Source organism: Sus scrofa, chromosome 11 (genome assembly GCF_000003025.6).
Source record: "Sus scrofa isolate TJ Tabasco breed Duroc chromosome 11, Sscrofa11.1, whole genome shotgun sequence".
NCBI lineage: Eukaryota > Metazoa > Chordata > Mammalia > Artiodactyla > Suidae > Sus > Sus scrofa.
Window position 1 is genome coordinate 25,906,219 of NC_010453.5, and position 14,383 is coordinate 25,920,601.

Here is a 14,383-nt window from a genome sequence, read left to right on the forward strand (position 1 = left end):
CTGCTGAAGTCGTTGTTTTCCTGGCAGGTTTTTCCGGAGCTTCTCAGATGCTCTGATCGAAGAGGACCCCCAGGCGGCGTTAGAGGTGAGCGAGCTGGTCCAGCTTCCTTCACTTTGCTGTGGGCAACGGGGGGGCCGCGTTGGGTTCTGGCCCACCCCGCCTCTTCGCAGCACTGTTTTCCCGGGGCCGGGGCTGCTGCTTGTCTTGTGTCTCAGTCTTGATATTGAAAACCCCCGCCTCTTTTCTCTGTCCATCAGCGGCCCAGTCACTCCAGATCCCAGTTCTTGCTACCTCCCTCTCCTAGACGGTTCCTGCATCCTCGGAGCGTCTCAGTAAAACCTGCCTTCTTTCTTGGGAATGTGGTTGACTTTCATAGTTGGCCTGAAAGGGCCTGGTTTTTTTTGTTTGTTTTTAATGGCATTAGGGACAAAAAGGAAATTTTAGGCTTGATATTTGTTAACTCGGCTTTTCGCTTGACTAAGTCATCCTTGCCATTTTAATGTACCAGGCTCTGTGCTAAGTGCCTGTATGAACTCGCTACTGGAACAAAAACCTTTCCTGTGTGTGCCTGAAAATTTCCAGATGTCCTGTCACTGTTCATTATTCACTCATTTGCTTCTTCCTCAAAACAATTTCTTGGGGTTTTTGTTGTGTGCAAGGAACTGATTGCTGTGGGTTAAAGTCTTAGTTCGATGTTTAACTGACTTGGTGGGCATTCTGTGTGCAATGAAAGGCTATAAAGGTGTAAAGGAAAGCAAAAAACAAGAGTGAAGTCATGATTGAAACTAATAAAGGGAGCCCACATTAAGAATACGTGATGCAGTGGGTCCCAAAGTTTAGCCAGGTGTCTCTTGCTTGGAAGCTCAAGAGGGAACCTTGGTTCGCAGTTGTGATCCACCACATGGAAGGTGAGCAGTTTGAGGCAGGAAAACCTTTTCCTCACCGTGACTTCTAAAAGAAATCTGCCACATGGTTGGTTGAGGAGGTGACATCTGAGCTGAGGCCTGAGGGAGTGAGCTTGGAAGCTCTGGAGAAAGATGATTTCAGGCAGGAAGAGGAGCCGGTTTCAAGATCCTGAGGTAGGCGTGAAGTTGGCCTGCACAAGGAGCAGCAGGAAGGCCATTTAGTTGGAGGGGGATGAAAGAGAAGTAAGAGATGAGGTGGGGAGGAAATGAAGGCCTAGGTCCTGTGGGGCCTTTTAGGTTGGAGTATGTTTTTTGGGTCTGGATATGAAGACCTTCAGAGTGGCTGATGACTCTGTTGTGCTGTGATGTTTCCTAGTGATGCTTCTGGGATCCGTGTCAGAGTCAGGTTACTAGAGACACAGAACTTTGTCCACAATTCCTAATGTCGGCCGGATAGCTCTTCATGTTCTGAATCTACGTTTGGTATGGTCCTCTTAGGCGCCATGCCTCCTTTGGAAATCCAGTTTGTATAATAATAGCTCCTAAAGGATATGAATGTAGTGAGTTCGTTGTCCCCTTATATTTGATTTATTTTACTTTTAGAATTACTTATGGATGTGTGATAGGTAATACAGTTCTTAAATCTGCCACTCATGAGCTTGAAGTCTTACGTGTATATACTGCTCAGATCAAGGTACAGAATACTTAACATCCTCAAGCTTAATCTCCTATGTCCTCCTAGCCAGTTATTCCTCTACCCCACCAGATAACCCCTGTTCTGAATCTTATCACCACCAGTTAATTTTGCTTGTTCTTGAACTTAGAAATAGCATCATACACGAGGTACACAGTTGAGTGTAGGTATTGTCTTGCTTTAAGCATTAGGTAAGAGACATCCCCAGATTGTGTGAAGTGGTGGTTCTTTTTCATTGCTATGTAGTCTTGTGTATACATATAGCACAATTTATCTAGTCGGACAGTGGACATTTGGTTTATTTCCAGTTAGTGTGAATAAAACCACTGTGAATTTTCTTATACCTGTATTTTAGTAAACACACAGACTCCTTTTTGTGGGCGGGGTGCTTTTTTTTTCCTTTCTTTTTGGAAGTGAATTGCCTGGTTAGCTTTAGTGTGTTGATCCTTAACGTGTGGCTCTTGGGAATTCTCTTGTAGCACAGTGGTTGGGGATCCAGCATTGTCACGGCAGTGGCTTGGGTCGCCACTGTGGCACAGGTTCAGTCCTTGGCCTGAGAACTTCCACGTGACCCGGATGTCACCCCAAAAACCCCAAACAAAAAAAAATGCGTGGCTCTTGGACCAACAGCATTGCTTCCTTGGGAACATGTTAGAGGTGCAAATTCTTGGACCCTACCCCAGATTTTCTGAAAGTACTTGTGACTCCCACAGGCCAGTACTCTTCACCCTTCCGTTTTATAGAAGAAAACAGACCCAGAGAAATCCAAGGGCTCTGTCGTGGAGATGTGTACAGCCAGTTAGGGCAGAAGCCGCAGGACACGTGTTTCCTGACTCTTAGTCTAGTGCCGTAGAACAGTGGTTTTCAAAAGTGTGATCCTCGGACCACCTGCAGCAGCATCTCCTGGGAATTTTTTAGAAATGCAAATTCTCAGGATCTGCCACGGACCTGCATCAAGAAATGGGAGTGGGGAGAATGAACACGATGAGAAATCAGCCTGTGTTAAGAGGAAATGTTCTTTTTAAAACTTGAGGTGACTTCACAGAGATAAACAGGTGAATGTTAATTACTAAACCATTGGTCGGGCCGAAAACTTGATGAGAAGTCAGAGTCTCTTCCCCCCTAGTTTTTCCCAAGGGCTGGTTTAACAGTAGATATTTTGAAATTAAGGTCATGTGCTATTAAATCTGTTAAATGTCACGTTTTTATATAAGATCATATACTTAGGAATAAAGAGAAAATGTCTGTCAAGCTGATTACATTTTGCATTCATGAAACAACATACGTTAAGTGACGGCTGCTATATTGTGAGCCAGCAGTCTAAGAATCGCATTATAGAGGGAGTCTCAATTCAGTAGAGAGGGAAGACATATGTGTAGATTATGAGAATCTTTTGGGGCCCAGTATGAATAGTGGCTAAGAGCCCGGGCTCTGGAATCAGACTGCCTGTGTCCATGTTCTGGTTTCAAGATAACTCTATAACCTCAGGAAAGTTCCTCCTATCATTCTTCTGGATCAGATTTCCTGTCTCGGACCACTCGGAAGGGTGATTGTGGGAGTTCCCTGGCGGTGCAGTGGGTTGAGGATCCAGCATTGTCAGAGCTGTGGTTTGGGTTCAATCCCTGGCCCTGGGAACGTCAGCATACTGCTAGTGCGGCCAGAGGTTTAAAAATAAATAGTAAATTCAATTCATTTTTTTTTTTAAAGGGTCAATGTGAAGATATATAATGTAAGGTACAGGCTGAGGCCCTTGAAGTAGGCATCTTACAGATGGTTGCTCTCTTGGTTCTCAGGCTTTGTTACTCGAATGTGTCAAGCTCCATATTGGTGCAGGGCCTTTAAACTTGCAGTTCTTTTGCCTAAAATGTACTCTGTTGACTATCCCTTGTTTTGCTTGGAATTGCTCATCACTTTAGATTTCATCTGAAATGTCATCTTCTCTAAGAAGCTGTGTTCTCCGACTACCTTGTCTGAATTGGGCCGCAACATAGGCTTCAAGAGAACAGGGATTTTGGAGTTCTCTTGTGGTGCGGCGGGTTAAGGATCCAGCATTGTCACTGCAGTGGCTTGGGTTGCTGCTGTGGCGCAGGTTTCATCCCTGGCCCAGGAACATGGCATGGGTGGGCGAGGCCAACAAAATAAAAAAGGGAACCAGGGTTTTATGTGTCTGTTTACCACTGTGCTCTCAGCCTGGTGCCTGGGATGTGGTGAGCACTCGGGTGTGTTCAGTGACTCTTCTCATAATTCTTGGAACAGCTGTGAGGTACATTTGATTAACAAGGAATCGGGGGTGGGGGGTGTTAAAGAGATTAATTTGCTCAAGGTTATCAAGTTTAGAAGTGACAGGTCTCTCAGGTTCCAGGCATCAAGTTCATCCTCCGGAGGAGGGGGTAGGATTGGGATGTATGATGCAATGAAAGGTTTGGGAGCTTGCTTTGAAGTAGCTGACCACGGATAGCTTCGTTGAGAGTGTAGTTGGTTAGCATAAAATGTACCGGTTCTAGGTGGTTATGTGACTTTGCTCCAGCAGTGCTTGGTAGTTGAGGAAGGGGGAAGACTTGATGTTCTTGTTTATCTGTGATTGGGGATTACCTGTGTCTGGATGAAAATGGAAGGTGGAGTCAGGTTGAGATACCCAGCGTGCAAGGTCTTCAGATGTTAGGTTAGTCTGAGTGGTCTGCTTTTGCTTGTAATCTGAACAAGTTACCTTTCGGGTTAGCATTGTAAAACACCCGAAAACTTTAAAAATTTGGAAATTAATTTTCTAAGATCCAAGTCTTAAGCAATTTGAATGCTTTAAAAGGAGTTTTCCCTCTATTTTGTGTTATCAGAGGACTTCTTGACCATTTTCTTGGTGAAGTTTTCAGTGTAGTTCTATTTTACCGTTCACAGGTTTCTTTACTTTTGATAATTATAAATTGCTTGACTATAGCAATCATTTTAGGTGAGAAGTAACTGTATCTTTGAATATACTTCATGTAAGTCTGCATTAAATAGCCTTTTGCTGCTGATTCAGATGTTGGCACCGAAGCCCTTGCCTTTTAAGATGCCTCTCTTTAGTCCCTTTGTACTCTAGCTGCCAGAAACAGTAGAACACTGAAAACATGTGGCAAGTCAGTTGCAGTCAAGATAACCACAAATAATTATTCTAACTTTACCTTTCCTGACTTTATTGTATTTTCTTTATTCAAAATAAATTTATTATTGTATTTTATTCATGACTTACAAGTTGCTATGTTATGTTCATTTTGTGTTGAGTGGTTTGTTGGTAATTTTAAATTAACAGCCTACTAAGGCAGTTGCTTAATTTATTTAACTGAATCACCATAATTGGATCTCCTTAACCAGCAATTGGTTTATGCTTTTAAAGGTCATTTGCAAGTTAGTTGTTCAAAATTCAGAAGTTTATACCTGACTCCTTAAGAAAAGAGATGTTTTATTGTTTGAACCTCCAGTGTCTGGCCTGTGTTTGTTCCATAATATGTGTTTATACTTTTTGAATTGATGGCCTGGATATTATTATATAAGTCTTTTTGACCCATAATATACCTGTTCTTGGTGAGGAGAAGTTGGAAATTTGGCTGTAAGATATATTTGAGTAGATCTAGAAGCTGTCAGCTGTTTTCAAAATTGTGTGAAAATGTAGTGTAAGATGGGTTTTTAGCTTGGGAATGTCAAGGTATTGGAAAACATTGTATTAATACAGATGTTAGATGGTGTATTAAAGAAAGTTGGAGTAAAGAAATTTTTCCTCAAGGCAGTGTTTTAGTGGTTGAAATTTGAAGTGTAGTCAGACAGACCTGGATTTGACTCCTGTCTCTGGCACGGTCACTAACTAGGACACACGTCTGGGGGGAGAGCAGTCTAGTGAGAGGAGGAGCAGGTGCAGAGTCCTGAGATGTTTGAAGAGCAGCAAGGAGGCCATCGTGGCTAGAATGATGGAACAAGGGGAAGACTGTAAAGAGAGAAGAGAGGTAGCGGAGGAGTCTATCCAGGAGGGCCTTAACAAATCCTTGGAAGGTCTTGGGCTTACACTAAGTCAGGTGCAGAGGCATTGCAGGGTTTTGAGCAGAGACGTAGTAACATCTGATTTTCTTTACTGCTTGGATCAGGGTGGTAGGGGTGGAGATGGGAAGAAGCGGTTTGGATTTTAGGTATATGCTTACCAAGTATAGCATACATTGCTTCGTGAGACTCACACTGCGAGCTTCACACAAAGCCGCATGTGTGGCCATTGAAGTAATTCTACCTATTAGGAAAACTACCCAATCCCTAGCCTCCCAGTTTGCCAGCTTTTGTCCTTGGCTTCACCAGCTGTGCACTCTCCTTGCTTCAGTGCTGTCCCAGCTACCACGTACATGTTGGGACTGGCAGAGTGGCAGAAGTTTGATTCTCGCTGTTAATGCTTCATCAGTTGGTAGTAGATATCATTGGGATATTGTATCTGGGCTTTTGACAGAATGTTGTAATGTCTTAGGCCATTGGCAGAGGATAGGAGCGGGCCACATAAGCTTGGTTATGTATTTATTGGTTCCATTAACCTCCCTGAGCTCTAGATTTAACTGCCAGTTTTTGTTTCTGTTTTTTATTGGACAGCTGCACATTTTCTAGGCATCTCAAATTCTACATGATCTTTGAATCTTCTCCAAATTAGAAGGAGAAAATCAGTGATGGTCAATCTATATCAGCTAAACTCTTCAGAATAAATGAGGTGATAATAATTACCATTTATTGAGTTGCTACTTATAGGCCAGGAACTGCTAAGTGCCTTATGTAGATGTTACATTAGATTGTGGGCTTTTGAGGGGAGAAGGGGGAATGTTGATCCTTGTGCAAAGAAAAGCTCCAAGTTTGTTTCCCTGTTATTGTTCCTCTAAATAGCTTAAGATAATAGATTATTTGATTAAAAATCATGTTTAATTAGAATTCAGTGGCTTTTAAAAAACGTTTAACAACATTCAACATGTTTGTATTTGTAGGAGCTGTCTAAGGCTTTGGAGCAGAAACCAGATGATGCACAGTATTACTGTCAGAGAGCTTATTGTCACATTCTTCTTGGGAATTACCATGGTAACTTTTCTTACATAGTACACTGTCTGGACTTTATATGTTACTTACAAATTTTGCCTGAGATAAAATGAGTCAAATAAAATAGAGATTATCTTCTAAGATTTTTAATTTAGTCTTTTTTACATACAAGGTAAAATAGCCAAAATGCGACATGTTATATTGAGCATCATGCATTTGAATTTTATAGGTGGGAGTTGCTGTTGTGGCTCAGCAGGTTAAGAACCTGACTAGTATCCATGAGGACCTGGGTTTGATCCCTGGCCTCGCTCAGTGGATTAAGGATCCAGTGTGGCTGTGGCATAGGCCAGCAGCTGTAGCTCCAGTTCGACCCCTAGCCGGGAATTTCCATTTGTTGCTGGTTTGGCCCTAAAAAGGAAAAAATAAATTAATAAATGTTATGGGTGTCCATTCTTTCTTCAGTGGGTGTAGAATTCATACATATTCATGGTGATTGGATATGCTAACAAAAAATAGTATCATATTTACTGTTTTATAGAATATTTAAATGAATTCCCATGAATTCCTATGTTTGTATTTTTCATTAGAAGGATATATTTCTGTATTACTTTTGCAACTTTAATTATTCTGAATAGATAATGTGAGTAGGGAAAAATTAAATATCTTGAGTCAAATTACATAAATGATGCTAATGAAAATGTTAAATGATACAGAGCTTTATTTATTTATTTTTTTGTCTTTTTAGGGCCACACCCGCAGCACATGTAGGTTCCCAGGCCAGGGGTCGAATCAGAGCTGTAGCTGCTGGCCTAAGCCACAGCCACAGCAACGCCAGATCTGAGCCTCGTCTGCAGCCTACACCACAGCTCATGGCAACATCGGATCCTCAACCCACTGAGCAAGGCCAGGGATTGAACCCGCAACCTCATGGTTCCTAGTCAGGTTCGTTTCCGCTGCGCCATGCCATGACAGGAACTCCCAGAGCTTTATTTGTGATACAGAGGTTTTTTTTATTCATTGCCTGAAGAGCTTTAAGAAGGAAGCTAAATACTGAGACAGTAGGAACATGTGAGAGTAATATTTATTTCGGTTATATCTTGGATTAGCTTTTTCTAATTTAAAATCATTTGTCCATCTCACCAGCTTGAAAACTTAAAACCCTAAGACTGATTCAAGTTTTATATGTAGTATTTGTTAGGATCCATAAGTAACTGACTGAAAATCCATTTTTTTTTTTTCTTCATGTGCAGATGCTGTTGCTGATGCAAAGAAATCTCTTGAACTTAATCCAAATGGTTCCACTGCGATGCTGAGAAAGGGGTGTGTAGTAACTTCTCTTCTTGTTGGCTCTGGACTATCATAGATAATAAGCGTTGAGTTTGCTGAATGAATTAATTGTAAGCTTTATATAAATAGTAATTTTATTTATATATTGTATTTGTACATTTGATAGCTGAGATAGGATTCAGTTTTAAATACTTTATACTTTTCTTGTATTAATTGTGATGTATGACAGAAGATATGTAGTTCTTCTATTTAAGATAGTGATGATTCCTGTTGTGGCTCATTGGGTTAAGAACCCAACATTGTCTCCTGGAGGGTGCGGTTTGATCCCTGGCTTCACTCAGTGGGTTAAGGATCTACCATTGCCCCAAGCTGTGGCATAGGTCGCAGATATGGCTTGAATCCCCTGTTACTGAGGCTGTGGTGTAGACTGACAGCTGCAGCTCCAATTCGAACCCTAGCCTGGGAACTTGCATATGCCACAGGTGCAGCTGTAAAATGAAAAAGAAACAGGAGATACTAATTGAAAAAAAAATAATGATCACAACATTGTAAATTAACTACTAAACATCAATAAAACTTTTAAAAAATGAAAAAGATGGGGAGTTTCCATTGTGGCGCAGTGGTTAACGAATCTGGCTAGGAACCATGAGGTTTCGGGTTCGATCCATGGCCTCACTCAGTGGGTCAAGGATCCAGCATTGCTGTGAGCTGTGGTGTAGCTCGCAGACACGGCTCGGATCCCATGTTGCTGTGGCTCTGGTGTAGGCCGTCGGCTGCAGCTCCAATTCGATCGCTAGCCTGGGAATGTCCATATGCTGAGGGAGCTGCCTAAGAAAAGGCAAAAAGACAAAAAAAAAAAAATTAAAAAAGATAGTGATGGAGTTCCCGTCGTGGCGCAGTGGTTAACGAATCTGACTAGGAACCAAGAGGTTGCGGGTTCGGTCCCTGCCCTCGCTCAGTGGGTTAACGATCCGGCGTTGCTGTGAGCTGTGGTGTAGGTTGCAGACGTGGCTCGGATCCCGAGTTGCTGTGGCTCTGGCGTAGGCCGGTGGCTACAGCTCCGATTCAACCCCTAGCCTGGGAACCTCCATATGCCGGGGGAGAGACCCAAGAAATAGCAACAACAACAAAAAGACAAAAAAAAAAAAAAAAAAGATAGTGATGATAGAATTGATGGTAAGGTATAGATGGAATTTGATGGATTTCAAATGCCTTTTTTGTTTCATCACTTGGAATTTACTATATTTAACTGACTAGTGAACATGTGTTCCTCAGCCAAGCTGGACAGGCTACATTTAATTCTGTGAAGACTCCGTGTCTGCATACTTTATGTCCCAGCTCGTTTCTGTGTTAAGTAGTGTGACTTTATTTATTTTTTATTTTATTTTTTGTCTTTTCTAGGTCCACACCCACGGCCTATGGAGGTTCCCAGACTAGGGGTCTAATTGGAGCTGTAGCTGCCGGCCTATACCACAGCCACAGCAATTCAGAATCTGAGCCGAGTCTGCAGCCTACACCACAGCTCATGGCAACACCACATCTTTAACCCACTGAGCGAGGCCAGGGATGGAACCCGCAACCTCATGGTTCCTAGTTGGATTCGTTAACCACTGAACTACGACAGGAACTCCATGACTTTATTTTTTCAGTCAGAAACTTTTAAAATTCCTTAGCATAACTTTATTTTAGAATAAGCAAGTACAGACAATTAAAATCAAGAAACTATTTCTGGAGTTCCCGTCGTGGCGCAGTGGTTAACGAATCCGACTAGGAACCATGAGGTTGCGGGTTCGGTCCCTGCCCTTGCTCAGTGGGTTAACGATCCGGCGTTGCCGTGAGCTGTGGTGTAGGTTGCAGACGCGGCTCGGATCCCGCGTTGCTATGGCTCTGGCGTAGGCTGGTGGCTACAGCTCCGATTCGACACCTAGCCTGGGAACCTCCATATGCTGGGGGAGCGGCCCAAGAAATAGCAACAACAACAACAACAAAAGACAAAGACAAAAAAAGACAAAAAAAAAAAAAACTAAAAAAAATAAAGAAACTATTTCTGAAATGAGTTCCAGAATTGGATTTTAATGGGAATTGACTAGATGTTATAGTATTTTAGAAAATCTCTTGGCTTATTAACATATACCTAAATTCTTTATTTAAACTGAGAATACGATGTTTTTTATTTAGAAAGAAGGCTGTTTTTCATGATCTCATGTATGTGTGGTACTTGTTTTTAATATGCTCATGCAGGATATGCGAATACCATGAAAAAAACTATGCTGCTGCTCTAGAAACTTTTACAGAAGGACAGAAACTAGATAGTAAGTATTAGAATTATGTGTTAGTAAACTATGTGTCTTAAATACCATAGCCGAATGTGTAATCTCAGGTTAATTATAAATGTCTTTTCTCCTCTTGATGACATTTCGCGTTGATTGCAGAATTTGAGTTTACTTGAAATTGATTAAGTTGGCCTTTCTTTAGCATTTAAATCATAGATAAACTTTATCATTAGAGGCAAATAACCTATATAAACAGTTAGCGTGCTCTTAGTACTTAGTCGGGCTTTATTTTTTTTCCTAAAGGATAACTGAAAGTTTAATTTGCACTCACTTTCGGGAGTCTATTCAAATTGCTCTTCAGATTGCTGAGATAGGAAATCTTACAGCAGATTTTTTTTGAGACCTGAAGTGTAAGTTTGGGTTAAGTATGATAGGGTGTATAGGAGGAGACTGGGACTTGACTATTGTGAGTTTCTAATAGCATCTTTTGGAGAGAAGTAGATGAGAATTGTCATAGCAGTATGGATATCCATGCATAATATATAGAAATTTTAACAGCCAAGTATCAGAATATCTTCAAAATACTAAAAGTTTGTAAGTAATCCTATAGCTAATTATAGACCACATAATCCTAACTGTGTACTATCATTTTACTTTCATCTAGTGCTAGTGTTATCACAGTTTCCTAAAGCAATGGTTCCTGACTGGGAGTGATTTGCTTCAAGGCCGGGGCGGGGGGGGGGGGGGGGGAAGCGTTTGACAATGTCTGCAGAGGTTTTTGAATCCCATGACTGGTGGATAAGGGGATGTACTACTGACATCTGATGAGTAAGGCTGGGCCTGCTGGTGAACATCCTGCTGTGCAGGGACAGTCCCTCACAACAAAGATGTGTTTGGTCCAAGATGTCACTAGTGCTGAGGCTGAAAAGCTCTCGTACAAAAGTATTGTATGCTTATGTTTTTACATTTTAAAATACATGCTGCTTTGAATATTTGCTTTTCTGCACGGTATCTACTTGAGAAAGGGTGACAAGCCCTAGCCCTACTTGGCAAAAGAACCTACAAATTAGGAAAGAAGAGATCTAGGCAGTAGACATTGTTCTCAAACTTGGTTATCCCAAGTGTGGTCCATCAGTAATATGGCTGTTTAGTTACCAAGCCAGCATATCAATACTCTTTGCAAATTCCGAAGAGTCCATTTATCTAGTACCTTGACAAATATTTGAAAACCCCGATGAGACATGAGTCATTTCATCTTGAGAATTCTAAGCCCTATTTCTTATCTTTTTATAGCAGTAGAAAGTTCCCTGCCTAAATTACTTCTTTGAATAATTTTTTAGTATCATGCTGTTGACTTTTATTCTAGAATTCTTTCAGAGGTGGCCTCAGAAGAGGGTATCTGCTCTTAGATAAAATTGCAGTTGAGGATATTTAATTTAAAATCAAATTTGTCTTTTAATTCCAGGAAAAACTTCAAGTGTTCAGCATCAGTGTTTATCAGGGTAAAAAATTTATAACTCAGAATATTACCTTTTTTCCCTCTGCATGATAGGAAGCTTAGTTTTGTTTACTGATTAGTTTGAATAAAAGATAAGTCAAGTCTAGGATTTTCATGTAATTGTTCATCACCAGAATGTGTATGTGTATATTAAGGCCTATATAGTTGATTTTTGTCTGTAAGTTAGTGAATTAGAAAATTTCATTTTAAGAAACTTTAAATTTCTCTGCATTTTCCAGAAAAATCTTACCTGTGGTCAGCTTGAGTTAGTAAACCTTCTTTAGATCATTTTTAATAATTTTTCTCAACATTACATTTTATTAGACCCTGTGACTGTTTAGATATTGTCATTTTTCTGAGTCTTCAGAAGTGAATAATTTGGTTATATATCTGTTTACTTTGCTCTCTATAAATAGTTCACACTGTAGTGTCTTGGATGTCACGAAACTTGGAGATGCGATAAAACTCCACAAAGTATAAAGATGCTCTTGGTGTTAGCGTTGAAGGGCATGGTAGCAAGCGAAGCCACTGAGAAAATAGTGGGCATGATAGGTAGCTGCATTGTAGAGCAGACTGGTAGACAGAGGCCTCTGGGCCTCAATCCAGCTGTTGCTTTTATCATACCTCCACCCCACCATGACTGATGGCATGTTGGGAACCTGATTAAGGAGTTCCTGTCGTGGCTCAGAGGTTAATAAACCTGACTAGTATCCGTAAGGACACAGGTTCGACCCCTGGCCTTGCTTAGTGGGTTAAGGGCCCAGCGCTGCTGTGGGCTGTGGTGTAGGTCGCAGATGCAGCTCAGATCCAGCATTGCTGTGGCTGTCATGGAGGCCGGCGGCTACAGCTGCAATTCAGCACCTAGCCTGGGAACTTCCATGTACCACGGGTGCGGCCCAAAAAAGACCAAAAAAAAAAAAAAAAAAGAATCTGATTGTCTGATTTTGTTGTGTGAGAGGAAGCTCTTTTAAGAGGAGAGGGGTCAGGGGAAATGCATCTTGGAACTGATAAGGTTTAATAGTGATTTTTTTAAAAAATCAGAAGTCTTTAGGATGAACAAGTAAATATCAAACCTAATTAATAGATACAACATTAGGATTGTTACGGGCTCTGTTAGGATAGATATTTTTGTCTGTTTAATTCAGAGATGGCTCTGCAGAACCTAGAACAGTGCTTGGAACATAGGTATCCAGTAATTATTTGCTGAATGGTTATGTTAGGTTGTGCAGACGAGTGATGTTACAGTCATTTGCTTCTTTCTAGGTGCAGATACTGATTTCATTGTCTGGATTAAAAGGTGTGAAGAAGCTCAGAATGGTAAGTGTGCATTTCCTGTTGTCTTTAAATTTAAAAAGAAGTAAATATTTGACATTTTTTGATTTAAATATATTTTGAACTTTGTAACTTATAATTTAAGTAGTACATATTCCCTTAGATTGGGATTTCCGAAAGTGTTTTGATTTTTGCTTAGTTTGTTTTGTTGAGATTTGGATGGGTTTGTTTTGTAATGGTATTATTACCTTTGCAAATTACTGACCAGCCTAAAGTGACTGTAGGATGCAAAATTAAACCACTTTTCCTTATTAGGTATGTATGGAGAATTGGGTTTGCTAATCAATATGTTTGTGCCATAGAAATCATGTGTCTTAACTTTCCCTGTGTATGTACAGTTATCTGAAAATGTTTCCTTTCTATGTTTTTAATAGGATCACAGTCTGAGGTGGTAAGTCCAAAGTTTTTGTCCTTTATATTTTTACTTGATTATCTTATTACTGAATGTATTTGGGACAGGACTCAGAATGAGCTTTCTCTCAGTTACTTAATCTCTCTAGAACAGTTTTACGTATTTTCCTTCAAACCCCGTCTCTTCCCTTCTCATTTAGGGACAGTGTAGAGGCTGCCAGTGACCCAGGGCAAGTTCTTTACATGTATGTCGTCTTAACTGGCACACGTATGGTTTAGGAAAGTATGGATTGGTCAAGAGTCACTTTGTTTCTCAGTGGAATGTAGAATATTTTTTGCAGAGGCCATAAATGGGCAAGACAACAACAGGAAGACACCGTAGAAATATTGTCATATGTTTTTCCAGAGCAGTTTGATGCTGTCGTTAAGCTTGAAGGTCATATTATATTCTTAAAAATGTTTTTTTAAATGTTAGTGTCATTTTTGATTTAGAGAGTACTGAATCTCGGAGCTAGACATGTTATATGTAACCTTTTCCAGTCATGTCTTCAGAAAATTTTCTTTTTTTTTTTTTTTGGATTTTTAGGGCTGCACCTGCGGCGTACGGAGGTTCCCAGGCTAGGGGTCGAATTGGAGCTATAGCTGCTGGCCTACGCCACAGAAAATTTTCTTTTCTTTTTTTTTAGGGCCCCACCCACGGCATATAGAGGTTTCCAGGCTAGGGGTCGAATCAGAGCTGTAGCTGCTGGCCTACACCACAGCCACAGCAACACTGACCTACACCACAGCTATGGCAATGACAGAATGATGGATCCTTAACCCACTGGGTGAGGCCAGGGATTGAACCCGCATCCTCAAGGACACTAGTTGGGTTGGGTTTGTTAACCTCTGAGCCACCACGGGAACTCCGTCTTGTTTTTATACTTACTTTATTTTTTTGGCAGCAACATGCAGTGGCTGGATGTGGGATCTCAGTTCCCAGACCAGGGATTGAGCCTGGGCTGCAGCAATGAA

At 41.0% G+C, this 14,383-nt stretch overlaps 1 protein-coding gene across 1 annotated transcript in view; it reads left to right on the forward strand.

The window, feature by feature from the left end:
• The window catches only part of SUGT1 (SGT1 homolog, MIS12 kinetochore complex assembly cochaperone), a 55,224-nt gene that overhangs the window by 777 nt on the left and 40,064 nt on the right, over positions 1–14,383 (forward strand). The window contains exons 2-7 of the mRNA XM_005668449.3: positions 28–85; positions 6,580–6,670; positions 7,879–7,948; positions 10,157–10,227; positions 12,950–13,003; positions 13,393–13,409. Of these exons, the coding sequence (XP_005668506.1) occupies positions 28–85; positions 6,580–6,670; positions 7,879–7,948; positions 10,157–10,227; positions 12,950–13,003; positions 13,393–13,409 (361 nt within the window). The remainder of the gene's footprint in view (positions 1–27; positions 86–6,579; positions 6,671–7,878; positions 7,949–10,156; positions 10,228–12,949; positions 13,004–13,392; positions 13,410–14,383) is intronic.